General features: G+C 52.0%; 1 protein-coding gene across 1 annotated transcript; it reads right to left on the bottom strand.

The window, feature by feature from the left end:
• On the bottom strand, nt 1–26,859 carry KIAA1755 (KIAA1755 ortholog). The gene is made up of 14 exons (XM_068986818.1): nt 26,854–26,859; nt 25,092–25,289; nt 19,679–21,023; nt 18,998–19,195; nt 16,013–16,136; nt 13,080–13,173; nt 11,997–12,083; nt 10,795–10,911; nt 8,558–8,656; nt 7,551–7,699; nt 5,715–5,853; nt 4,366–4,488; nt 3,501–3,719; nt 1–711 (listed from the first exon to the last, which is right to left on the bottom strand). The coding sequence occupies exons 1-14, from the start codon at nt 26,857–26,859 to the stop codon at nt 10–12; spliced, it is 3,600 nt and encodes a 1,199-aa protein (XP_068842919.1). The 3' UTR covers nt 1–9.

The following is a 26,859-nucleotide window of genomic DNA, read 5'->3' on the forward strand; positions in this document are numbered from 1 at the left end:
AACTCCCAGCTAGAGGGAAGCAGGGGGACTCGTGTGGGGCAAGTCCTCCAGAGATGTCTGTGAGCCTGTCCCCTCCGAGGAGAAGCTGTCCCCAGCAGGCTGGGGGATCTGAGTCTGCCTGGGGAGTCGCTGCCAGGAGAAGAGCGTGGTGAGGAAACGCTCAGGAGCGGGGTCCAAGGGCCCATGGGAGCTTCTGCCTTCATCAACCTCAACAGCCTGGCCAGCTTCTTGGGTCGGAGGGGCCGCTTGGAAATTTCTGTTCTGTCCGCGCCTGGGGGCCCAAGGAGGCCAACGGGATTTGGGCGAACGATCTGAACCCAGTGAGTCCTGGAGGGGCAGGTCCCATCTGCCCTTGGAAGTGACCTCCCCATTCAGGCCCTGGTCCTTGGCGGCCGCCCCTCTGAGTTCTGGGCACATGGGGCGGGCCGGGGAACCTGCCGGGCACGGACAGTGGGCCAGCGCCTTCTTCAGGAGCATCTGGATGTCCTCGTGTCTCGCCTGGGCCTCCTCCCACAGGTCCCGGCCCAGGCCCTCCCGGCTCAATGAGGCCACCTGCAGCCCCATGGCTGTGAGCTTCTCAGCAGGAAACTCGGATGCCAGGCGCTGCAGGTAGCGGTGGAGACGGCGCTGGTCCCCAGGGCTGGTCCTCTGGGCCTTGCCCAGCCTGAGCTGGGCCATCAGGTCCTGACAGTCCATGTGGAACCAGGTCACCTGGTAGACAACAGAAGAGGGGGGTGGGGGCTCCATGAAGATAGGGATGTGCTCCCTCTGAGCAGAGAGGAGGCTTCAAGAATGACTCTAGCTAGAGAGAATTAATAAAAATGCCCAATCCATGTTAGGCCCCTCCCCACCCAGCATGGCTGTGGTTCTCTCTGCTGCTGCTGCTGATGACAATATTCCTCTTTCTTGCCCAAGGACCCACCAGAAACAATCCCCAGCACCCTTGAGATCTTTAGGCCAGTCTTCCAGACTTAGGGACCAGTAAGGACTCAACCCTCTCTAGGGCTCAGATTCCCCCTCTGTAAAGTGGAGGTTGTGGTAATCATGAAAATTGGGGAGCTGAAAAATGTGGATTCTCGGATGGTATGAACCCCTAATAAGTGGTGCTGAGGGAGGAGACTGGCTAATATTGATTGAACCACCGACCGTCTGCCAGCCTCTGTGCATCTCATGTAGGATCTCACTGAACCAGTGGCCCATTTTACAGAGGAGGAAACTGAGGCTCAGAGATGTGAAGTCACTTGCCTCAGGTCAGGGAGAAGCTGGGATTTGAACTCAACTGTCCTGCCTCAAGAGGGTATCTTGCAAGCACCTCCTTGCACAGGAGAAACTGGCCCAGGCGGGGCCACACCCTTGCAGTTCCACAGGGAGACTGTCAGCCAGACCTGGCCTGGAAGCCCCCTCACTCCGGTCAGGCCCCTTTGGGGGATTCTGCTCGTCCCCACGTCACCCACAAAATGTCTGCAGGCCGCAAAGAAGCCAACACATTTCCAGCAGCTCGTGAAAAACATAATCTTTCTCTCCATTAATTTAGAAGCCGACAGCGAGTCGTTAGGCGGTGGGGACTGGAGAACCATTTTCTCCGAGGAAACCATCCTTCCGCGGATTAAAGGAACTTGTCTGTAGATAAATGGCTTCATATTCGCGGAAGCACACTGAGCTCATGGCTGGGAAAGGGCTCCATAAATCTCCCTTAGCGGTACAATCGTGTTATTATTATTTAGTGCCAAAGCTGCCGCCCGCACGCTCTCCATCTGGGGCTGAGCCCAGCACTGAGCCGTCCAGCTGTCTGTCTGTCTGGGACCAGATATTCCAGGCCAAGCCAGACAGAGGTGGACAGCACCTCAGAAACCATCTTGCCCCACTGCTTATTGTACGGATTAAAATTCAAAGCCAGAGAGGAGAACAGGGCCCACCCAGGCTGAACACCGAGAGACAGGCCAGGTGGGAATGAAGGTTAAGGCCATCCCCTCCTGTCCTGTACGACCTCTGAAAGACTCTGGGCTCCTGCATGCCTCCCAGCCCTTCTCCCTCCACCAGACTCCACTCTTCCTCCATTCACGCGACCAATTTCTGAGCCTCCTCTGGGTGCTGATCCTGCCGTGGGCACAGTGATAGAACCAGGACCCAGTTGGACCTGGTCCCTGCTCGGGGAGCCCAGCTCACAGTGACAGATAAGGGGGAGGTGAGCAGGTGATGGAGCCACAGGATAAGCTCAGATTGCAAAGAGCTCCACGAAGTCATCAGCACAGGGTGATGAGAGCGAACGGGGCAGGTGGGGCAGGGGCTGGGGCTCAGGCAGGGCCTCTGTGAGGAAGGGACATATGAGCTGAGACTTACCAAAGGCAAGAAGCCAGCCCATCAAGGGGAAAAGTTTTCCAGCCTGAGAGAAGAGCCAGTGCGAAGGCCTCTGTGTTGGAGCTAGTTTGCTTCCTCCAGAGAAGGTTGATGGGGCTGAAACTGGCTAAATTTAGTAAACAAGGGAGAGAAGCTTCCAGATACCCTTAACCCATGAGGCATTACCCCTCTTCCTCCTGTTGCCCCAACTCTGCAACAGAGAGGTGGGACGAGATCAAGGTTCTCAGCCTGGTTCTCACCCTATGAAGTTGCCTGCAAAGGTCTGCGTATGGAGGGCAAGTCTATGACTTTGATCGGATTCTCAGAAATCCCCAGGCTCCAAAAAGCAATGACAGACCTAGACAGCATATTAAAAAGCAGAGACATCACTTTGCCGACAAAGGTCCATATAGTCAAAGCTATGGTTTTTCCAGTAGTCAGGTATGGATGTGAGAGTTGGACCATAAAGAAGGCTGAATGCTGAAGAATTGATGCTTTTGAACTGTGGTGCTGGAGAAGACTTTTGAGAGTCCCTTGGATAGTAAGGAAATCAAACCAGTCAATGCTAAAGGAAATCAACCCTGAATATTCATTGGAAGGACTGATGCCGAAGCTGAAGCTCCAATACTTTGACCACCTGATGCAAAGAGCCGATGGACTGGAAAAGACCCTGATGCTGGGAAAGATCAAGGGCAGGAGGACAAAGGGGCATAGAGGATGAGATGGTTGGATGGCATCACCGACTTGATGGACCTGAGTTTGAGCAAACTCTGGGAGATGGCGAAGGACAGGGAAGCCTGGCGTGCTGCAGTCCATGAGGTCACAAAGAGTCTGACACGACTGAGCAACTGAATGAAAACAACCTGCCCCTAAACCCATCACTTAAGAAGCAGATGTTTTCTGAGGGTCCTCTGAGAGTTCGTGTCCCTGGGAGGCTCCTGTGTAGTGGGACAAACCGGGTTCAGAGATCAGCTAGATCTGGTTTAGGAGGGTAACTTCATCTTGCAAACCTTGCTTCCCTTTCAGAAAATGCAGCTGATTCTCTTTCCTATGGAAGTGACTGTGGAATGAAGAGAGCCTAGCGCTGTGTCCAGCCGCTCCTGCCCCACCCTTCCTTCCAGGCGCTGGGGGCAGGGGTGGGAAGCCTATGCTGGAAGGCTCACCTTCTTGCAGAAGTGGTGCAGGTGGAGCAGTGTCTCCAGGTCTGTGCGTTGCCGCTCGGCCGCCATGTAGAAGTGGGTCAGCTTCGCCTGGAAAGCCCGCTGGGTGAAGGCAAAGGCTGCCAGCTCCGGGAGCTCGGTCCCTCCTGCCTCCCCAGCCCTGGCTGCTGCTGCCAGCTGGGCCGCCTGCTTGCACAGCTCCAGGCCGCGGCGGTACTGGGCCTGAGCAGGGAGGGGAGGGTGTCCACTCAGCTCCAGCCTCTCTACCAAGATATGAGACTTCCTGAGTCTCAGTTTCCTCATCTATAAAATGGGAACCCAGGGTTCACTTTGCCCACTGAGACTCTACTTAGTGTCACCTTCTTCTGGAAAAATTCCCTGACCCCAGAATCTGAGTTAGAGGCTTCTCATCTATGCCACCACGGTGTTCCCTTTCTGACTGTTTCCCTGTTGCCCCTCCAACCCACCCTCCGGGAAAAAAAAAAAAAAACTGGCCTGGAAGTTCCCTGAAGGTTAAAACAGGGGCTGAATCGCCCTGGGCCCCAGGGCCCAGCACATCGAGGAGGCAGACTCCCCCCGCCTCCCAGGCTGATTCAGTAGGACTAGAGTAGGACTCTGGAATCTGTATTTTAAGAAATCCATCAGGAATTCTGAGACTGGTTATCTTTGGACTGGGTAGTCAGGGAAGGCTTCCTGGAGGAGACAGCATCTAAGCCGAACTCTTTGTGATCCAAGCTGCTTCCCCCACTGTCTCGAGCAGCTTTCTAGTACTTCTCCACCTTCGCACCTTTTCCCAGCAGTGCCACCCCCACCCTGCTCTGGTCCTCTCCATCTGCTCCCATCCTGTCCCTCAGTCTCAGGAACACACCGCAGCCTGAAGGAAGAAGTCCTCGAACTCTGCGTGGGCTTTCTCCACTGTCTCCAAGCTTCCGTCCTTGGGGGTCAGCACTTGCAGGCACTGGCTTCCTTCCTGCTCCATCCAGTGGCTGACCTGGAGCAGGGAGGGAGGTTTGGATGTGAGGGACTGCTGAGGAAACATCCCTTGGCCAGCCTCCTGCTTTCGTGAGAGGCTGAGGTCTTATCCTCAGTCATTTGGGGGCCCACTGACCGGGCCTGAAACACCCCCCTATAATTCTGGAGACATGAGGATTCAATGAGGGACAGATGGGGTAAAATGGCTCTCGATCCCACGAGTCCTCTTTATATTCTGGGGTGTCTTAAAGGGCACATACTCACCTACTTTATCCTCACAAAGCCCCATGTGGCCACTAATTTTATCCCCCATTTAACAGATGAGGAAACCTAGGCACTGAATAATTAAGTACCTTGTCTAGATCACACCACTAGTAAGTGCTGGAGCCGGTACTGGAACCCAAGCCGTCTGGCTCCAGGCACCCTGTGCTCCACGACCCCGAGCATGCAGGGAGGTGGTGGCTCTAGGCACCGGCATTTGGACAGGATGGTGCCTGGTGTGGGCTCCAGGATCAGACCCCTAGGTGTGCGACAAGGGCAAGTGACATAACGTCTCCCAGACTCCGTTTCCTCATCAGTGAGTAGGCGAAATCCTAAAGTCTTGCCCATGTCGCTGGTAAGGGATGAGGTTGAAAAGTGGTGATGGTCACAAAGTCTCCAGTCCAGGGCTTGGGGCAAAGCTGGTATTTAAGAAATGCAGCTTCTGGGGGGCTTCCCTGATGGCTCACCGGTAAAGAAACTGCCTGCCAATGCAGGAGACACAGGTTTGATCCCTGGTTGGGGAAGATCCCATGTGCTTCGGAGCAACGAAGCCTGTGCATCACAACTAATGAGCCTGTGCTTTAGAGCCCAGGAGCTGCAACTACTGAGCCCAGCAAACCTAGAACCAGCAATAGGAGAAGCCACCATTATGAGACGCCTGTGCGTCGTAACTAGAGTAGCTCCCGCTTGCCGCAACTGGAGAAAAACCCGTGCAGCAATGAAGACCTAGCACAGCCAGAAATAAAGATACAAAATTATATACATAAAAAAAAAGTAGCGTCTCAAGCTATGTCCTCAGTCACCAAGCACCCTTACGGAGTGCATGTCGTGTGCTCTAAGAACCCCTACCTGGCTCTCCAAGAAGTGCCAACCTGGTATCTTTATACCAGAGCAAAGCGCTTGGCTGGGGCAGGGCCTGGAGTGGCAGGAGCCCCACTTCCACCCTCAGGTCCCTGGGCCAGCCTCCTCCTTCCCCTCTCTCACCTGGTGGATGGCAGCTTCCAGGCGGCCCAGACGGACACGGAGCTCCAGCCTTCTCAGGAGGTGGTTGGACACAGTGGCCAGGACGTGCAGCTGCTCATCCACAAGGCTGTAGAGGGCGGCAGCTTCGGCCAGATGGCTCCTGGGAGGCCACGGAGGGTGAGAAAAACCCAAGATGTTGATCCCTTGGCCCCCACTCCCTGCACTCCTGCCCAGCATAGGCCTGCCTCCCTAACTCCCTCCAACTCTGTGGCCTTGGCCTGGGTGCTTCAGCTGCTGACTTGCTGTGTGACCTTGGGCAGGTCCCCACACCTCTCTGGGCCTCAGTCTCGGCCTTCCGGGGGACTGGGAGGACCAGAGGCCACAGCAGGAATCCAAATGACCCTGTCTTTCCCTAGGAAGGTAGGAGCTGAGCTGGACAGATCTGGGTTCACACCCCAGGCCTGCTACCTTCCAGTAAGAGGAGCTTATGCAAATTCCTCACCCTTCTGCATCTCCGTTTCTGTAACAGAACCCACTTCACAAGGTGGTTGCACCCTCCTCTGCCCTAGCGATCCTTTAGAAGGAAAAGGTAAAAGAGGAGAGGGAAGGAAAGTCCATTTTCCTGGAGGGAGCCTCATCTGACCGCACCTTCCCACGGGTCACTGCCTTTCCAGGGAATGGGTGAGCGCCCCGGGCGAGTGAACAGGATGGAAAATGCCAGGCTGTCTGGCAAAGGGCGGGAGGAAGTTGGGGACAGGCAGGAGCTGCAGAACCAACACGCAGAGTGGCTCACATGGGACCACAGCGCCCCCTCGTGGAACTGCTGGTGGCCAGCGGTCTGGACGGGCCTATGGCGAAACAAAGGGGCCCCGGAGCCCAACCAGTCAGGCAGGGGCGTCCTGGGAAAGGCAGTGTCAGCCCCACCAGGCCATGAGAGGGGCAGGGAGATGACTCCACCTCCAGGAGCTGCTGTCCAGCGCTCACATCTGCATGAATCTGTCTGTGGGCACAGTTCAGGGTGGTGTGTTCAAGATTCTGGGCCAGGCTGCCTGGGTTTAAGTCCTGGCTGCGTGACCTTGGGCAAGTCACTTATCCTCTCTCCGAGCTTCAGGCTCTTCCACTGTAAAATGAGGACGGTACTAGGATCCACTTTGTGGGTGGGAATTAAACATGTTAACATTCTTGAGGCCCGTAGAACAATGCTGTGCTCATACTAAGTGCTATTTGGGGTTGGTTAAATAACCAAAACGTTCTTGGAAGATTATGCAAACTTTGTAATTGTGCTCATTCTAACAGAGACAAAATGTTTACAATTGCTGGCTGATTTAATTGCTGATTTGCACCCCACCCCATCCCTAACTTTAAGAAAATTGGTACTTTCTAGGAATGTGCACTGTTCACTCTGTGGTTCTGAGACCGTGAAGTTCTCTCAGGCCCCTGCCAGGGAAGGCAGGGCAGTTCAGGGGTTAGTGTTCACAAAGCCCGGCTCTTACTTCCCTTCGCTCAGCCTCAGCATCCATCAGCCAAATAGGAGGATGTGGGCCTCATGTAATCTTATGAGGAATAAGAGACAAGCTCTTGAAGGCCCTCAGCCCAGGGTTTAGGTCAAAGATGGTGCTTGGTTGATGATGGTCACCAGAAGCGGGGGAGCTTCCTCCAATGTCTGGGTTTAGGAGGGCCACAGAGAAGGGACTTGCCAAGGTGGAAGCCTCAGCTCGGGATATGGGCACTGCAAACACCCCATCCCAGACATCCTCAGAGCCTACCCTATGTGTCCCCTCAGCAAAGTGGCCCCAGCTCTGGGTCCCAGCCCGGGCAACAGGATGGGGTAGGGGAGGAAAAGCCTGGTGCCCATACCTGACGTCAGGGTTGAAGTTCAGCCTGCTGCCCTCTTGTCTCAGCCTGGCCAGGGTGGCTCCGCCTTCCCGCTGGAGGCTCATCAGGCCTGGGTCCCTTAGCACGGCCTCCATCAGCTCCTTGGACTTGTTCAGACACCTGGAGGCCTCCTGCCAGGGTAGGGAAGTAGCCTGAGGCTCAGTTCCCACTCTCCTATAACCTTCCAGGGCTCCCCACTCCCTGATTCTGCCTGACTCCCCTTGCGGAAAGTCCATCCTTTCTATCTCTAAAACATCTCCTCAAACCAAGCTTCCTCTCATCACCATGGCAACCTCACTGGTCCAAGCACCATCATCTCTTTCTGGGACATCCATCCCAGGGTTCTGCTGATTTCCCCACAGCACCCTGGCTCCCCCTGCAGTCTGTTCTCTGTATGGCAACCAGACAGATCTCAAAGGGCCCATTTGATCATCCCACTGCTGCTTAGAACTGTCCAGCGGCTTCCCTTTCCATTTAGAATCAAATCCCAACTCAGCTTTTCCCTGATACAGTTGTGGACCTAGCAGGTCTCCTCCTTTTCCCCTACTTTGTTCCACACTGGCCTCCTTGCTCAAACATACCAAGCACAGCCCCGCCTCAGGGCTTTGAACATGATTGCCCTCCACCTGGAGCACAGTCCTGTTCCTGTTCCCAGGGTTCCATCTCATCCTTCAAGGCTCAGCTTCAATACCCTCCTTCCCCATTACTCTCAATCTTACTTTCACAGCGTTTAGCATCACTTGTAGTGAAATGTCCATTTCTATTTACTTTTTTTTTTTTTTTAATGACCTCTCACACTGCACCATGAGCCCTGTGAAGGCAGGGACAAGTCGATCTGCCCCAGGCTGGGTCTCCAGGGCATGACACATAGTAACTGTCCAGTAAATATCAGCTGAATGAATGAATGAAAACAAAGCCCCTTCACTGAGCCCTTGGTCCATGGAATCGGGGGTGTGTTGTGGTTTCCCCACTTCTGGCCCCTGGCTCACCTGCATCCCTCCAGGGGGCTCACCCTTCTCAAACTCCTCGATGGAAGCCTTTAGCAGGCAGGAGGCCTGGCGAAGGTCAACAAGGAAAGGATCCAGCTTCTGCAGGACAGGAGGCCCAGAGTGGGGGTGTCAGCCTGCGAAGAGGACACCGCTCCCCTCCACCCACCAGGAGGACATGCAGGCTGGTGGTTCTCAAACGTTAGCTGCATCAGAATCACCTGGAAAGCCAGTTAAAATCCAGGCTGCAGGACTTTCCTGGTGGGCCAGTGGTTAAGACTTTGCCTTCCAATGCAGGGGATGCAGGTCTGTATGATCCTTGGTCGAGGAGTTAGGATTCTACATGCCTCTCGGCCAAAAAACCAAAACGTAAACTAGAAGAAATACTGTAACAAATTCAGTAAAGAACCTTAAAATGGTCCACATCAAGAGAATTATTATTTTTTTTAATCCAGGCAGTTGAGCCCTCCCCCCAAATTTCTGGTTTAGTTTCTCTGGGGTGGGTCCTGAGAGGGCACATTTCTAACAGGTTCCCAGGTGAGGCTGATGCTGCTGGTCCAGGGACCACAGTTTGAGAACCACTCATGCTGGAAATGAGAGGGGAAAAGACAGAGGACAGGTCTGACCTACTCCCAGGCCACTGGGGTATAGTGGGGGAGGGAACAGTAGGAGGGGTGAGATGGCAGGGTTGGAGGCCATCTTCTCTGGGTCCCACTTCAGCCTGGCTTTACCACTTGCTAGCTATGAGGCCTTGGGCAAGTTTCTTAACCTTTCTGTGCCTCCACTTCCTCTATAAAATGGGAGCACAGTAGTTCCTGCCCTAGAGGCTTGTGTGAAGACTAAATGGGTTTATTTGTGCCAGGCACTTAGAATAGCATCCTTAGTCATCTTCATTATCAGCTTTATGAAAGTGAAAATGCTAATCGCTCAGTTGTGTACAACTCTTTGCGACCCCATGGACTGTAGCCCACCAGGCTCCTCGCTCTTTGGGATTCTCCAGGCAAGAATACTGAAGGCCATTCCCTTCTCCAGGGGATCTTCCTGACCCAGGGATCGAACCCAGGTCTCCTGCATTGCAGGCAGATTCTTTACCATCTGAGCGACCAGGGAAGCCTCTATAGGCTGGGTCTATAGGTAAGATTCTATTTAAAGGGAAGGCATTAAAGCAAAAATATAGTTTAAAAGCCCCTGGAGGAACTGGAGATCTCTGGAGAGGGGAACTGGGGGCCTGTGGGACGAGTAGGGTAAGAGATTTTTCAGTTTATACCCTTCTGTACTAATTGAATTTTGAATGTATGGTCTGTTTGAAAATAGATCCAATTAAAAAGAAGAGTGTGGGCCAAAAGCAAACAAGCAAACGGCCATGTGAGACTAGAGACTGGTGGTTCTCAGTGGGGATGGTCTCCCACGCCAGGGGACACCTGGTGATGTCTGGAGACAGTTTCGGTTGTCATCATTTGGAGGAAGCTATTGTCAGAGTGGGTAGGGTCCAGGGCTGGTACTAATCTCTTGACAGTGTGCAAACAGCTCACCCCAAAAATGAATTATCCAGCTCCAAATAGGAATAGTGCTGAAGTCGAGCTGCCCCGGGCCCAGCTCTCAGCACTGGTTCTCAGGTGGTTTAAGCGCATAAGCACCTGTGTGCTGCTGCAGAAGTCGTGCCCATCCTGTGCTTCCTCATGTGCTAAACCGGGCAGGAGATGCCCCCTTGCAGGGCTGGGGTGAGTAGGGACTGAGGTCACATGGGAAAGCAGCAGACCCTGGCAGCTTCCTTAGTTCCTCTCTCTTACAGGAGGGAGCACGCCTGCCTCCCCCACCAGACCCCAAGTTCCCCGAGATTTGTGCGTCCACAAAGCAGATGCCTGTAAATGTGTTTGCGGGAAACACTCCCATCACTCTTAGCATGTGGCAGACACTCTTTCTTCTAAGCTCTTTACCCCAAGTCTCACACTAGCCCCAGGAGGAGGTACTCTTCTTAACCCCCATTCTGTTATTGAGGAAAAGGGCTCAGAGAAGGTGTATAACTTCCCCAAGGTCACACAGCAGAGCTGGGGGTGGGAGCCAGGCCGTCGGGCCCCAGAGCCTGAGCTCTTCTTCACTCCATTCTGCACCCTCATTATCAGTGTTTGTTGAATGACTGTTTTTGAACCAGATAAGTTCAGGTGGGTCCATGGAACAGGATAGAGAGTAGAGAAAGAGAAGGGATGAGGGTGCGGGGTGAAGGCTGTGATGATAGACACCTGGAAGAATTGCACCCACTCGCCATGACAGTAGGGGAAGGGGCCTTCCAGGGCCATAGGGAGCTGGCTGGGGTCCACGTGGTGGCTCAGGGCCTTCAGTGAGGTCAGCACCTCTACCTGCAGACACACACACACAAAAATTCATTCTGACCAGGGAACTCAATGTAGAGACCAATGTCTCAGAAGGTCCTGCCCAGATCCATGCCTCAGCATTTCTCCACCTCCCATGGGTAAGACTGCCCCTGGCTTGAAGAGTTGCTTTCTGGGCAAGGAATTTTCTCTGGAAACTCTGATACATCAAAGTTGAGAGCCAGACCCTGTGTAAGGAATAGCAAACAAACAGCGCCCGTACTGCCACTCTCCTAGCCTGTGATGGAGGCAGACATCATCAATTGATCACGGCGCTCCTTCCCTCTGAGCTGGGTTCTTTCCAGCACAGTTGTCCAGGCAATCACATGAACTGATTAAAGCTGGCCCTTGTTATGCAACTTCTCTGCTGTCCTTGCACCATTTTCTGGAGACCCATGAAGATGTTCTTGGGGATGTTGAGAAAGGTTGCCAAATCTTAACGGTACCCACTAAGATGTGGAGAAGGGACTAGTCGACTGATTCTCCCAGGTGGTGAAGCTTGAGGCTTCTGGTACAGACAGCTCCAGATACCTAAGCTTGGGATGGGGAGAATTCTGTGGGGTTCTGGAGCCCACTTTTCATCCCTGGTTTTTCAAGTGTGCTCCACGGATCAGGAGTCCCAGCAGCACTTTAGGAACATGCTAGAATGCAGAATCCCAGGCCAAACCCAGAACCACTTAATCAGTACTTGGGGAACCAGTGATTCCCCAAGAAATCTGTAGGCACCCCTGGTGTTTGAGTGGTAAAGAATCTGCCTGCCAGTGTAGGGCACACAGGTTCAATCCCTGGGTCAGGAAGATCCCCTGGAGGAGGAAATGGCAGCCCACTCCAGTATTCTTGCCTGGAGAATTCCATGGACAGAGGAGCCTGACAGGCTACAGTCCATGAGGTCGCAAAGAATCAGACGTGACTGAGCACGCCTGCACACCATGGGGGCTGGGCAGGAGACTTGTAGCATCCAGGCCTCGTATCTAATTGACCTGCACTCTATTATTCCAGGGCCGCCATTCCTCACCCCAGCTCAGCTCAAGCCCAACTCCTCTGCACCTCAACCAATGCTGCCTTCCCCTTACCTGGATGTCAGGTAATGCCTCCAGCTGGAGAGCTGCCTCCTTCTCCCCCAGGAAGAGCATGGCACGGATGGAGGCTGGGACCAGCGCCTGTCAGAGAGAACCATTTCAGAGCTGATCTGCCTAGGCCCTCACCAAGCCTCCCCTCTAAGATGTAGACAAATGGGCCACAGGGACAGGGGTAAGGGTTCCCTATGGCTGGGGTCCACATGGAAGGGAGGGCTGGGATCCTTATTTGGAGGATGAGTCAAATGATTTATTGGGAGTCATCAGAAGTCAAACGAACAGCAGGTTCAAGCTGGTTTGCAAACTTTTTGGGTGCCCCGCCCCCTCTGGGTCTCAGTTTCCCCATCTGTGAAGGGAGAAGTAGGAGATGGGGTGGAGGTCAGACCACAAGGTGAGCTTATCCCAAACTTCCGTTTATGCTGCTGCCTGTACTGGTGAGTTATGAATCTCTTCCCTGCCCCATTCTCAGTTGGTGAGATTTATGTGAGCTAAACCTAAGCCAATCAGTGTGCCACAGTCCCCTGACCACAGAGGTTGACTGATGGACAGACACCTGAGCCAATGGGGGCTAAGAAGGTCAGACAGCTTAAATGACAGACCATATGAAATTAAAGATGGTAGGGACCACACTGCCACAAAGAGTGGGACCTGCCTGATAATGGCACTCTCCCAGAGGCATGGAGCCAGAAATGGGGAGAGAAACCAGACCCTGGTGATAATATCTGAGCCCCCAAATCAAGTCATACTTGAAGCTGGATTTAATTTCCAGACTGAGTCACATCAACCAATGAATGACCTTTGTCTTTAAGCATGTTTGGGTTGGGGTTTCTTTCGCTGCACGGCATGTGGGATCTTAGTTCCCCAAACAGGAAATGAACCCAAGCCCTCTGCAGCGGAAGTAGAGTCTTATCCACTGGACCACCAGGGAAATCCCCTGGGCTGGGGTTTCTATCATCTGCAACTAAGGTTCCCTGCCTGGGGTCCTGGTCCTAGCTCTGAGCATCCCCAGGATCTGTGAATATCCAAAGGCCTCCAGTGCTTCTAAAACTTGGTAGGCTGAGGCTGTCCACTTCCACTCACCTGGGTGGCCTGCAGGGCACTGACAAGACTGGGATGTGGGGGCTGTTTCCTAGCATCAATCACAACTGCCAACCCCTTAGTTTTATCTTCAGGCCTGTGGGTGGTAAACAGAATTGGCAGTCTTATTGGTTGAATCAGGGCCCTTGAAGGGGAAGGACCCAGTGAGGGAAGGTGAGGGAAATTGGGTGCTAGAAACCTGGATACTACTGAACTCTTCATCCTACAAGACAAATTTACAGTGCCTCCCCAAGCCCCCAACACACACCACTTCCAGGGAGTCCTCCATGATTCTTCTCCAGGCAGAGCTTATTGCTCCCTCTTCAGGGCTCCTATAGTACCTCACACAGCCCTCTCAGACACTCTAATAATCATAAACTATATGCTACTATCCTAGCTGCAGTAGGTGAGTCACCCAACCTTCATTCACCCTTTTTGTTGGGGGAGAAGACTCATTTTGTTCAAGAATCCAACTTTCTTCCTATAACCACATCCCTTCCTCCCCCAGGGGCTGGATTCTGATTGGTTGAGGCCAACAGCTGACCCAATTCCCCTAGCTAATGATTGGTTTAGATAGGGACCATGTGACATTTTCTAGACAATGAGATGTGAGGAGATGTTTGTTGGGGACTTCTGGGAAAGACATTTTCTCCTTTAAAATGTTCTTACAAAGAGCTATAAGGCAGAGACAAAGACTGATACATTTGTTACTTGCAGCCCAAACATCCTCACCAGTTTACAGTGCACTTTTCAGTGATTACCTTGGGATTTTCCAAACAGTTTCAATTGTCAAAACTTGTTAAAATAAGGATACTTTACCTCCACCCTTGCTCTGTAACCCAAGAAATGTGTCCAATGGGTAGGAGGTGGAGCCAGGCAGTCTGCGGTTCCAAGTACCCTGGCCATTCAATCAGACTGGGAAAGTAACCTGCAACTGCCTTCAAGTCTTACAACCACCCAAGTCACAGACCAAAGCCAGAGGTGGCCAGTGTGGGATGTGGAGCTGCGGCAGTCAACTGGGCATGTTGTTTCACCTCTCTGGAAGTCAGTTTCCAGCTGTAAGTGGGGCTGGCTAATGATAGTGTAGGCTTCCAGGGGCTGTGGTGAGGACTGATGGATTAGAAACAGGGATGTCAATGTCTGCTGTTATCACTGTCCTGAGAAGGGAAACTGAGGTGCTGGGCAGTGGCATAGCAGACAGTGAAAGCAGGCTCCCGGAGGTGAGGCCAGGGCTCTGACTTCATGTCCTCCCCTGCTTCTGGCTGTGCCCATACTGGGAGGGAAGTTCATTTCCACCCCTGCCTCCACTGCCAGCCTGGACACCCATAGAGGTCAAGGCCCAATATAGGAGGATCAGGGTCCCCAGCATGGCCCAGCATGAAGCCTGTCTCAGGGGAGATGCCCAGCAATGGTGGTTTACAACAGGAATGGAGAGGCAAGCCCAGCATATGAGAACCCCATGCGCAGTTCTAAAAGAAATCCCCAGGTGCAGTCCTAAAGGAAATCAGTCCTGAATGTTCACTAGAAGCACTGATGCTGAAGCTGAAGCTCCAGTGCTCTGGCCACCTGATGCGAAGAGCCGACTCATTAGAAAAGACCTTGATATTGGGAAAGCTTGAAGGCAGGAGGAGAAGGGGAGGACAGAGGATGGGATGGTTGGATGGCATCACCAACTCAACGGACATGAATTTGAGCAAACTCCGGGAGATGGCGAAGGACAGGGAAGCCTGGCGTGCTGCAGTCCATGGGGTTGAAAAGAGTCAGACACGACTGAGCGACTGAAAAACACACTGCACCTCACTTCCCTTTTTGTGATCATACTTGGTCTCACAGCCCACTTGGTCATCTCCCTTTTTCAGGGGGCATTTCAGAGAGGCAAAGTTACCACTCCCAGGTCACACAGCAGATTGGTGGTGGGCGGGCGTGGATTCCATCTCCCCTTCAGAACGGAAAAACCACTCCTCTTTGGACAAAAGGTAGAAAAATCTCAGTGGCCAGCAGGTGGCAGTGTTGGCTCCCACAAGGTGGAGTTGGAGGAGGAGGTTCCAAAGGGTCCCATGAGTCCCCCCACCAACCCACCTCTGCCTGGGCGCTGCAACTCAGAGGAAAGAGGGTATCTTTTCCCCAGGCAGTCCAACCTGAAGTCTTATGGGAGGTGGAGGGAAGGGGCGGTGGTAGAAATAAGCCTGGTCATCACTCATCATCAGGGATGAGTGAGCCTCATCACTCACTCATTCTTTTGCTCTCTCACTTATTCATTCCTTCACCCATTCACCCTTTCCTTCATTTGTTCAACAAATATCTATAATTCAGATCAGTTCAGTTCAGTTGCTCAGTCTGTCTGACTCTTTGCGACCCTATGGACTGCAGCATGCCAAGCTTCCCTGTACATCACCAACTCAATTATCACTTCCTCGGGGACGCCTTCCCTGATTTCTCAATGGAAACTAACCGCCCCTCGCCCTTCATTTTACAAGGGAGGCTCTCAAAATGTGTTTGCAGCCCACCCACATCAGTATCACCAGGAAACTTGTTAGAAATACACATCGTCAGGTCTTATGCAGACCGGTCTACTGAACCAGAAACGCTGGAGGTGGGGCCCAACCATCTGTTTTAACAGCCCTCCAGATGGTTCTGATGCCTGTTGAGTTTGAGCACCGCACCGATCTATGATATCCCTGTTTTCTTCACCACACTAACACTCCTGAGAGCTGCTGGTCCATGGCTGGTTCCTTGCACACCATCCATCTCCCCCGCCAGCCTGGGAACGCCCCAGTGGCAGGGACTATCCTGCTTTTTCAGTCTGTCCTGCTTTCTTCCCAGCATCTGGCTCAGGACCGAGAGGATGTGACGTCTCTTCATACGGTACCTGGTGCTGGGCTCCGGGCTGAGAGGCCGAAGAGGCATGGGGTGGTCAGGCTGGCCCAGCCCCTTACCTGGGGATGGCGCACAGGTAAGAAAACAGCTTGGTGACCTCCGAGGCCGTGCACCATGGCGCCTCCCAGGGGCCCTTGGTGGTCGACACCAGAAGCAGGGGCCGTCCTGCCCTGTCCCGACCGCCTGGAAGAGAAAGCACACACATGAGCAGTGAGCACTTTGGTGGAGCCCCTTCTATAGGAAGCTGCTCTGTGGCCTCTAGGCTTTGCCTGTACTGGTCCCTCTGTCTGGAATCCCCTTTCTCTTCTCCATCTGAACTCCCATTCATCCCTCAAGACCCAGTTCAAAAGCTACTTCTTCAGAAAAGTCATCCCCAAAGCCATCCTCCATGTGTAGGCAGCCTCACCCTCCTCTGGGCACCCCTTGCCCTGGGCACCTTGGGCAGAATAGAGCTCACAGAATGAGCTTTGGGGTCACACAGACAGGAATTGAAGTTCCAGTTCTGCACTGACTTGTTCTGTGTCCTTAGACAAGTCAGTGTGTCTCTGAGCCTCAGTTTCCTCATCTGTTAAATGGGGAGAATACAATACTGAGCAGATTAGGTTATTTCAAAGACTAAATGAAACAGTTCCTGAGAAACATTTAACACAGGTCAAGGGCCTCATAAACAGCAGTTGTTGTAATAGCCATTATCTCTGTCCTCATCTCACCCCCCATGTGGTGACTGTGCATTCCACAGCTGACTCTTTTTTTTTTTTTTTTGGCCACACCATGCAGCATGTGGGATCTTCCCTGACCAGGGACTGAACCAGTGCCCCCTGCATGCAGAGTTTGGACTGTAAGGGAAGTCCCAATATTTATTCTTGCAGACATCTAACCATGAGTTCTCCACAGACTATTTCCTGTTCCAGGAATCCAGTGTGCCCCATGCTCCCCACAAGGGTCAAGAGTCTGAGGCCCAGGGGGTCAGCACAGTCTGTCTACACTGTGGGGAAGGGAGAGTATAGCGGGGGGAAAGAGGCCCTGGCCACTAAAAACTGGGCCTATCCTGCGCTCTGGACTCACAGCCCTGACCCCCAGAGTCACCTCACTCAAGACCGCCCTTCAGCGAGCACTGTCGACTCCGTGCAGGTACAACCCTCCACAGTGTGGAAGTGTGGGAGACCCTTTGTAGCTCATGAAGCCTTCCACAAACTTAACCACCTTTGCGAGTGTTGCCTTACACATGGGTGCAACCATCTAGAACACAGAAGGATTGTGAGACTTTGTGAACAATTAACATGGGGACAGGACTTCCCAGATGGTGCTAGTGGTAAAGAACCCACCTGCCAATGCAGGAAACATAAGAGACACAGGTTCAATCCCCAGGTAGGGAAGACCCTTGGAGGAGGGCATGGCAACCCACTCCAGTATTCTTGCCTGGAGAATTCCATGGACAGAGGGGCCTGGCGGGCTGCAGTCCATGGGGTCGCAAAGAGTCAGACACGACTGAAGCAACTTAGCACGAATATAGGAACAAACAGCCTGAGCTTCAGCAAAGATGACCAAGAAGACAGACAATGTCCTCTGGGAGTTTTAAAATGACAGAGCAGGGATTGCCCTGGTGGTCCAGTGGTTAAGAATCCGCCTTCCAGTGCAGGGGACAGGGGCTCGATCCCTGGTTGGGGAACTAAGATCACACACGCCATGGGCAGCTAAGCCCCAGCACTGCAGCTACTGAGCCCACGTGTTGCAACTAGAGAGAAGCCCACAGCAAAGAACCCACATGCCAGAGCTAAGACTCAAGGCAGCCAAATAAATAAACAAATATTTTCAAAAAGGAAAACAAAATGACAGATCCGTGTCCCCCCAGACATGTCCGCAGAAATTTAGATGCCTCTGAAATAAAACAGACTTGCAAGACAGTCAGTTCCCAGAAAGCACTGTGGTTTCTCTTGCTTGGAGAACTCTGCACACGCTGCTCTCTCTGCCTGGAACAGCATCCCCACCATGTTACACAGATGACACCTACTCATACTACAGAACTGAGTTTCACATCACTTCCTTCAGGAAGTCTTGCCTGACCTCTCCTCTACCCCAAGCACCCCAGGGGCCTCACCGCTCCTCCCAAAGCCCCCTGTAATGCCACATAGTCACATTTTACAGTGAATTATAATAATCTACTGTAATAACCTGTTGAATTTACTCCCAGAATATGCTTCCTGAGAGAAGGCTTGGTTCTCTGCTGAAGCCTCAGTGCTAAGCCCAGGGTCTGACACACAGTAGGTGCTCAATAAATCTTTATTGCAAAGATGAAAAAATGTTAAACAAGAGTGACAACACTCTCAGTACTGGATGACGTTGACACCCCAATCAGACCCCCATTATCAGGTCAGAGCACTCATCCCCCAGAGACTGTAGTTACAGGCTGTACATTGGCCCAGAGATGTCCCCTTGTCTGAAGAATTGCCCTCCGCTGAACTGGGTCACGGGTTCACTTGCATCCTCATCCCAGGATCAGCCTGCAGCTGATGACTCACAGATCCAGGTGTACAACAGGTCAGCCCCTGAACCTTAAGACAGAACAATCTCTGTGATGTAATTCATGCTCCGGAGCTGCCCCACCCCCAGAGAATCAGGTCACATCCTGGCTTAGCTTCTCCCCTGCCTTGCCCTGCCTCTCTCACTCCCCTTCCCCTGAAAGCAACCTTCAGGAAAATAAATCACTACCCCAAGGGATCCCTGTCTTAAGCTTTGCTTCTAGGGAACCTGACCTAAGACATTCACCTTGATGGCCTCACTGTAAGTAAGACAGATGGATGGATGGATGGAGGGAGGGAGGAATGGATAGATGGATGAATGAATACCTAGAAATTGCTTTAACCTCCTTCATTGGAAAGATGAAAAATCTGAGTCCCAGGGAGGCCTGGTCCAGAACACAGGCGTCTAGGACCTTCCCTGCCTCCCCCACACCCACCAGCATCGGAAGATTCTCAGCCACCCCTATCCTCACCCCCACCGCTCCCTCCCCTTCACCTCCACTTGCCCCTACAGCCCCTGAGGACCTGGCAGGCATGCTATCCTGGAATGGAAGATCTCCACGCTCAGGGCCCCAATCCTGGGCTCAAGCCCTGGGGGGTCCTCGTCCAGAGCGGGGCTTTTTTCTGGAGGGCCTGCAGAAGCTTCTGGGAAGTCAGCCTTTTCCTCGGTCACTGGGTCTGAGTCAGCGTCTAGGCCAGATGTTTTGGTCTGAGTTGTTCCAGCTGCGGATAAACAACAAAGAATATTGCAGAAGATGGATTTTCCCAGGGAAAATGTTTTCTCACATTCTGCCTAACGATAAGCGCTTACAATATCGATCTCCTTCTATGTGGCAGGCATTGTGCTAAGCTCCTCACTACTGGTGTTGTCTTTGAACCTCAAAACAACTTGAGGAGGCAGATGAGATCCTCACTGCAGAGAGAGGGAGACCTGGCCTTACAGAGGTTAAGTCTTTGATCACGGTCACCCAGACGGTTTATGGCCAAGCTGGGGTATAGACTCAGGCTGTCTCAACACAACCACAGAATCTTGCTCAATTACAGCCTCAAGAGACCTTAAGCTTCTTGACATGCCACCCCGTGCTCTAAACCCCTGAGACAGATCCAGCCCAAATGAATCTCGTCCCTGACATCCTACACGACCTTGTCACCTGATCACATCCAGAGAACAGTTGCCCTCTCCAGTTGAGCATGCGGGCATCTTACCTTTCCCTAAGCACTTGGCTCGGTTGGGTTTGGGTGAGTAGAGTGAACACAAGACTTTCCAGGGCCCGTCATGCTGGAGCGAGGCTTTCTCTGGGGCCGCAGGGGCTTGCCTCTGCCCCTTTAAGAATGAGAATTTGAGCCCAGGAGTGGGCGACCCGGAAGAGGAAGTGTTTCGACTGGGGTTGGTCACAGGCTTGGCAAGTCTCCCATTGCCCTGTTTGGTCCTCTCTTCCATCTTGGTTTTGGAGGCTGGAGCAGCAAGAGGAGAAGCTGGGCAGAGCCGGGGAGAGGATGCTTGTTTTGGTCCTGGCTTGAGCTGGACCATGCTCTCTGAGTTTCCCAGAATGCCCTGTGTCTTGGAGGTAGGTGGCTCTTCTGAGGCACCTGTCCCGAGGCCAGACGCACAATGCAGTGGGTTTACAAAGATGCTGAGGTATGGCTCTCGGGGCTGGTGTTCTGAGTCTTGGGTAGGGACTTTATCATTAGCCTTTCTCCTCAAGCCCCAAACACAGGGTTTCTCCCTCAAGTTTTCAGGCTTCTCACAAGCCCATTTTTCCAAGGAAGGCTCTCCATTGGCCCCTGACAGAGGAAGCGTCCTTTGAGAGAAAGGGATTTCCTTGGTTCCAGATAGCTCTTCTGGTGCCCCCAAAGGACACCCATTGGGTGCCGCCACCTCCTTACTGGGAGACCCTTCTCTGCTCTCTTGGGAAAAGTCCAGAAGAGCCACATACTCTCCCTCCAGGTCCTGGCTGGCCACGCTGTCCACCCTGAAGCCCACCTCCCCAGGTCCAGCTTGCTCCACCTTGATGAGTCCTGGGTACTTGTTCCTGTGTGTCCTGCCCTTGCCCAAACTCCGGACAAGCAGCACCTGCCTGTCTGGGCACATGGCCTGGTGCAGCTCTTGAGAGCTGCTCAAATCCAGTGCCTCTAACTGAAGGGATGCCCAGGCTGGGGAGAGGAGATTCACTGCTGGGGGTCTGTCATCCACAAACTCTGGGCTGGTTATCTTGGTCCAGGGCACAGGGGCCATGCCATCTTCTGAAGCTACCAGGCAGTTGTGTAGGGGACTGCCCTCAGAGTCACTGTTGATGGCCTCTAGCCAGGCTTGGGTGAAAAGTATAGGATAGGATGACTCAGGGACAGACTTCATTTCCACTGTGCGGAGGTCCACAGAGAGGCACTTGATCGTGAGGCAGACGGACTGTTCCTCCCGGGGCTCGACTTGGAGGTAGAAGTCACCTTGGCGCAGTAAGAGGGGATTGAGGGGTGCCAGGTGGACCACAACCTCATCCCGCATGCACAGCGGCCAGCCCTCGTGCAGGAAGAGGCGGTGTGAGTAGGGGGCCTGCAAAGAGGAGGGGACAGCATCAGGGAATCGGGCTCTGAAAGCCCCGCCCAGGAGTTTCTTCCTTCCCTCTCCCAGAAGGAACAGTGAACAGGTCGAGGGCTCAGGTGAGGCAAGAAAGGTGCCTAGGACACAGCATCCAAGGTGGCCCCACTCTCAGCATCCTGCAAGTCACGCAGCCCCAAGAGGGAGCGCCTCCTTAAACGTTGGACCCTCCATGCCACTTGCTCCCCCTAGTCCTGGCCCTGACCTTGAAAATATCAATACTTGCTCACCTACTGGGCCAAGGGAGAAAAGCTCTGAGCACCAGGCACCAGTTAGCAAAAGCCTTTTCCATGAGGATTGTCCTGCCAGCTGCCTTCTCCTCTCCAACCATCAAAATGCCTCTCAACCCAGTTCAAGATGAACGCTCCACTTAGGGCCAGAGAGACGTGGGTTCCAGGGTCTGAACTGCTAACTTGTGCAAATGACATAATTTCTTTGAGCCTCAGCTTCCCTATTTGCAAATAGGAATAATGATACATATTGGTATCATTAGGACTTTCCCATGTGGTAAAGAATCCTCCTGCCAATGCAGGAGATGCAGGTTCAATTCCTGGGTCAGGAAGATCCCCTGGAGGAGGAAATGGCAACCCACTCAGGCACTCTTGCCTGGAAAAATCTCATGGATGGAGTAGCTTGGCTGGCTGCAATCCAGGGAGTCACAAAGAATCAGACACAACTGAGTGACAGCTCAGATACCAATACACACATTGGTATTATTGGGTTGGTATGAGGATTAAGTGAGATCATAAATACATGTATGTTTGTTAAAAAACAATGCAATGCATAAAATATAATAAGTAGATGTTCGTGCATGCTCAGTTACTTAGTTGGCGCTGTGCGGGGCCCAGTGTTCAACAGTGACACCAAGTGGCATCAGCAGAAACAACAGCTCCACCAAACTGAAAACAGGTCTTTCTCTTCCTGACTTTTGGAAAAGAGTCTGATTCCTGCAGATCGAACAAGCCCCAATACTCTCATGTGATTTGGATGAGTGTATGGGAGACCTGCCGAGGATGACACTGAACTCCCTGTGAATCAAGCAGGTGTTTTCTGGAATTATGAATCGGGGGAATGATGAGATCTGACCATACGTGTACCTGCCTTGTTGTTAAGCCAGTTCATTTTAGTTACACTGCAGATTTGGCTGTCTCCAAGAAACTTTCTATCCATAAACCACAAGTCTCTGTGTTATTTCACCCTCTTCATATAGTCCTCTGCTGTTTACAGCATCTTTCCCCCTCCCTCCATTTCTCAGTGAATGAGATGAAACAGCCGAGTGGTATTTTGCAAATAGCAAATCACCATAGAAATGACTGTTATGATCATCTCATTTGACTCACAGTAATTCAGGGGTGCAGGCAGTTCGGGAACTATCATTCCCACTTTACAGATGAGAAAACCAAGGCTCAGAGAGATGGTAAAAAAAAAAATGCCTCGTCATCACAGCTGAAGAGCAGAAAAAGGAGGACTTGTGCTCACATTTAGAATCAGCCATATGTTTGTCTCCAGTCTCCCTAGACTTCGTTGATTGTGGCCGTCTGTCTGGGCGCTGGTGGTTATAAAGAAAGACTTTGAGGCCGGAGCATTCTTATTTCACAGGAAGAAAGGAGACAGTGGTAAAGTAACAGCCAGCAGCTACTGAGCAATTTCCTCATGTCAGGTTCTGTGCTAAGCTGTGTGTATCATCTCAGCGAGGTACATCCTGTGTTATTAACATTCCTGCTTTCCTCAATAAGGAAACTGAAGTTCAGAGAGGGGACATGGATCCCCCAACTCCACAGTGATGAAGACTGGATTTGAACCTGGGGCACCTGACCCCTGGGGGCATACATTAATTCCATGCCACCACTCTCTGCCCTGAGGTGACACAAATTCACGTATAATTAAAGTCGTTCATAATTTAAAATATAAAAAATCTAACTCTTGTGATATTTGCCCCCAGAAGAAATGGGGAAAGGAACAGTGCAAATGCAGTTTTAATGGCCAAATGAAAGAAGCAGGTAGATGTATAGCTTGTTAGGGAGAAGAAATAAAGATGGGGAGCCACTGTGGGCGTGATCAGTGGCTCAGTAGTATCTGACTTTTTGCAACCCATGGATTGTAGCCCACCAGGCTCCTCTGCCCATGCGATTTTTCATGCAAGAATACTGGAGTGGGTTGCCTTTTCCTCCTCCAAGAGAGCTTCCCGACCCAAGGATCGAACCTGTGTCTCCTACACTGGCAGGCGGATTCTTTACTATTGAGCCATGAGGGAAGGATGGGAAGGATACAGCTTAAATAATGTCAACACAGATATGTGGAAATTGGCTGCAATGTTTCAGCGAGACTCTTTCTTCTCGTCCAAGAACAGTGAATGTGTATGGTGCTATTTCTATGCGCTAGGCACCGTGCTAAGCACCTAGAATGAAGTGACCTATTTCCTTCCAGTTCCAACCATCTCTTATTCTAGCCTCCTAAGCCTGAACTTTTAGCTGCTGCATTCAGTTTTTTTCTATCACTGAAATGATGCACATAATTCCTCCATTTATTTCTATTCCTGATATGCCAGGTCCCTGACAGATATGAGCAACTCAGGAAAGGCTAGTAGGACCTAAGATGCTCTTAGCAATTCTTGAAGTTGGAGCAGTTAGGGGTGGGGATTGAATAACAGAACGGCAGAGCAGAATCAGCAACTCTGAAGGACGTGGGTAAGTTCCATGAGTAGGCATCTGAAGCTTTGGTCTCCAAAGGCCTTCTCCCAACCCTTTTCTTAAAACAATCTCCACCCTCTGAGCACAGAGGGAGGTATAGAATTCAAGTCTGCAAAGTCCTCTTATCCATTCCTCTGGCTGCAATAATTGGTCTAAGGATAGACACAGGATCCAAACCTGGCCAATCCTGGTACCTCATTCCCCTTGCCTCAATGATTGGTCCAAGCACGGATGCAAGACTCAAGCCCAGCCAATCAGGATCCTCCCTTGTGATTTTCTATCTGCAACTGATGGGGAAGAGTTCATTTTCTTCTTTAAAGTAGGATTTGATCCTGGTGCTGCCCTGGGCTCCACCCTTGAGGAAACACCTCGCTTGTAAGAATGATCCTGACAAGCAGTAGAAGCAGAGACAAGAGACAGAGTCCCAAAGGGGTCTGATTAGTGGATCACCTCAGACTCATGTCGGGATCACTTTGCCCTGACCTAAGTAAGGATCTGTCATTTGCAGCCAATGAGTTCTGCCTAAAACACTTTTCTTTCCACTTTGCCTCAGGAGAGGGCTCCCTGAGATGTGGGTTTGAAGGAGTCTCGTTGACTTTCCAGGTGGCTCAGTGGTAGAGAATCTGCCTGCCAGTGCAGGAGGCGTGGGTTCAATTCCTAGGTCAGGAAGATCCCCTGGAGGAGGAAATGACAACCCACTCCAGTATTCTTCACTGGAGAACCCCATGGATAGAGGAGCCTGGCAGGCTACAGTCCATGGGGTCACAAAGAGTCAGACAAGCACTAGTATCTCTATTGCATCCTTAAACATGGATGACATAATTAACCATTCATAAAATTCCTTCTTACTGGGCCAACCAGGTGCTCTAGGCAGTCCCTATTAATTGATCAAAGTTGGTATTCATTCATTCATCATCCAGGGAGGAAAGCAAGAGTTCTGATGCCACAAGGGCTCCAGGGAAGGTCTGGGACATTCTCTACTATTTCCACTGAAGCGTTCCCACTTCAGTCAAGATAGCCAGATGATGTCCACAGTATCAATTCCTGGGGGCCAGAGAATCCACATGGATGCTTTACCCAGGCTTCCCTCTTTGTTATTTAAAGTGCAAATGTGATTGACTCCTAGATGTCAGAGGGTAAAGGCCCAAGGGACCTTCCTGTCCATCTATGAGGCTTAAGTTTTTTGGGGGGCAAGCAGTTAACACCTGAAAACCATCCCACATCCTCAGTTCATGCTCTTCAACAAGACACACACCAGCCCATTTCCTTCTCTGCTCACCTCCAGCCTTTCTGGGAGAGCTTGTACCCTAACCCCATGTCCCTTGCAACTTACACAGGCTGCTTCACGCACTTGTTCACACAGGCGCTTGGCAGGGATCAGGAAATCCAGGAGGAAGTTCAGTCCATCGCCCCGGAAGTCAGAATCCAGGAGACGGAACACCTGACCCAGGATGGTAGGTGCTGTTGCCTCAAAAGGAGGATAGAGGCCTGCCAGGGCATGCTGGATGGCTGCATCCAGGGATGGGGGGTCCTGTGGGGGACAGAAGAGGATGAAAAGTGATAGCAGCAATAATAATAAGAGTAGTGGCCACTTCCCAGGACCTTCCTGGCCCCATATGACTAAGGTCCTGGCTAACGCTGACTTCCTCTGCTACCTCTTCCCACTTGCACACCCCCTCCAGTCACACTGCTTTTCTTCCTGTTCTTCAAACACTAGGCAAAATCTCACCTCAGGGCCTTTGCACTGGCTGTTGCCTCTGCCTAGAATGCTCCTCAAGACATCCTGATTCCCTCACCTCCTGCAGCTCTTTGCTCGGTTGTCATCTGCTGGTCCAAGGTAGAGTAGAAGAACAAGGGAAGGCATTCAGGTCAGGGCCAGAAGGAAAAGGATGGTCAGCAACCCCAAATCTGGCCACTTAGCTAACTGCAGGCCTACAGTTTGAAGGTGAGCCACCAGCAAAGCCCAGCCTGGATCAGGCAAGCCCCAGCCATATGCAGACACGTAAGTGACAATGAGTGGTTGCTGTTTTATACTACTTGTTTGGGGTGGTTTGTTACACCGCTATAACCAACTGATACAAGTTGGTATAATTGATACAAGCGCCCATGTTCATATATTGAGGATGCCTTCCCTAGGTATTTATTGGGAACAGACCACCAACACATACCCTCCTAAGCCTACTCCTTCTCCACAACCCTACCTTAGTGATTGGCCCCTTCATCCAGTCAGACTCCTAAACCAGAAATCTGCTCATCATCTCGCCCCTTCCTCCCGCCTCTCCTGCCCACAAGCAACTGTCAACTGTATCCTATAGTCTTCTCATCTCCAACAGCTCACCAACCCACTCCCTCTGCTCTGTTCCCCTTCCTTGCCTTGATCCAGGTCCCCATCACTTCTTCTACTGAATCACATTGTCACTGGTTTCCCATCTCTAGTCTCCCTCCCAGCCATTTCTCCAACAGGATCCCAGGGTGATCTTTCTCAAATGCAAACCTGGGGGATTTTCCTGGTGGTCCAGTGGCTAAGATTCCACACTCCCAGTGCAAGGGAACTGGGTTTGATCCTTGATCAGGGAACTAGATCCTACACGCTGCAACTAACAATCTCGCTTCCCAGGTAGCTCAAACAGTAAAGAGTCTGCCTGTAATGAGGGAGACCTGGGTTGGCTCCCTGGGTCAGGAAGATCCCCTGGAGAAGGGCATGACAACTTACTCCAGTATTCTTGCCTGCAGAATTCCATGGACAGAGGAGCCTGGGGCCCTACAGTCCATGGGGTCGTAAAGAGCTGGACACGTCTGAGCGACCAGCACCACCAACAATGATCTTGCATGCCACAATGATGATCGAAGATCCCATGTGCCATGATTAAGACCCAGCACAGCCAAAGAAATACTTTTTTTTTTTTAATGCAAACCTGGCCTTGCAAGTCTCCCGCTCAAAACCTGCTCACAGGTTTCTCATTGCCTTCAGAAAGCAGCCAGCCTGGCCTCCAGCCTCACTATTCTCCCCAGGCTTCTGCCACAAGGACACAGCACTCTCCTCCTCACTTCCAGGCTTCGCACATGCTGTTTCTTCCTCCAGGGATGTCGCCCACCTCCAT

The sequence above is a fragment of the Capricornis sumatraensis genome, chromosome 15 (assembly GCF_032405125.1).
Source record: "Capricornis sumatraensis isolate serow.1 chromosome 15, serow.2, whole genome shotgun sequence".
In the NCBI taxonomy this organism is placed as follows: domain Eukaryota; kingdom Metazoa; phylum Chordata; class Mammalia; order Artiodactyla; family Bovidae; genus Capricornis; species Capricornis sumatraensis.

What these genes read in the sequence shown, in the direction of transcription:
- KIAA1755 (XM_068986818.1), bottom strand. An exon ending in GTGCCCTGCAGGCCACCCAG is followed by an intron (nt 12,084 to 13,079) that starts GTGAGTGGAAGT and finishes TCTCTCTGACAG; the next exon opens with GCGCTGGTCCCAGCCTCCAT. An exon ending in AACTTCAACCCTGACGTCAG is followed by an intron (nt 5,854 to 7,550) that starts GTATGGGCACCA and finishes GTGGCCTCCCAG; the next exon opens with GAGCCATCTGGCCGAAGCTG.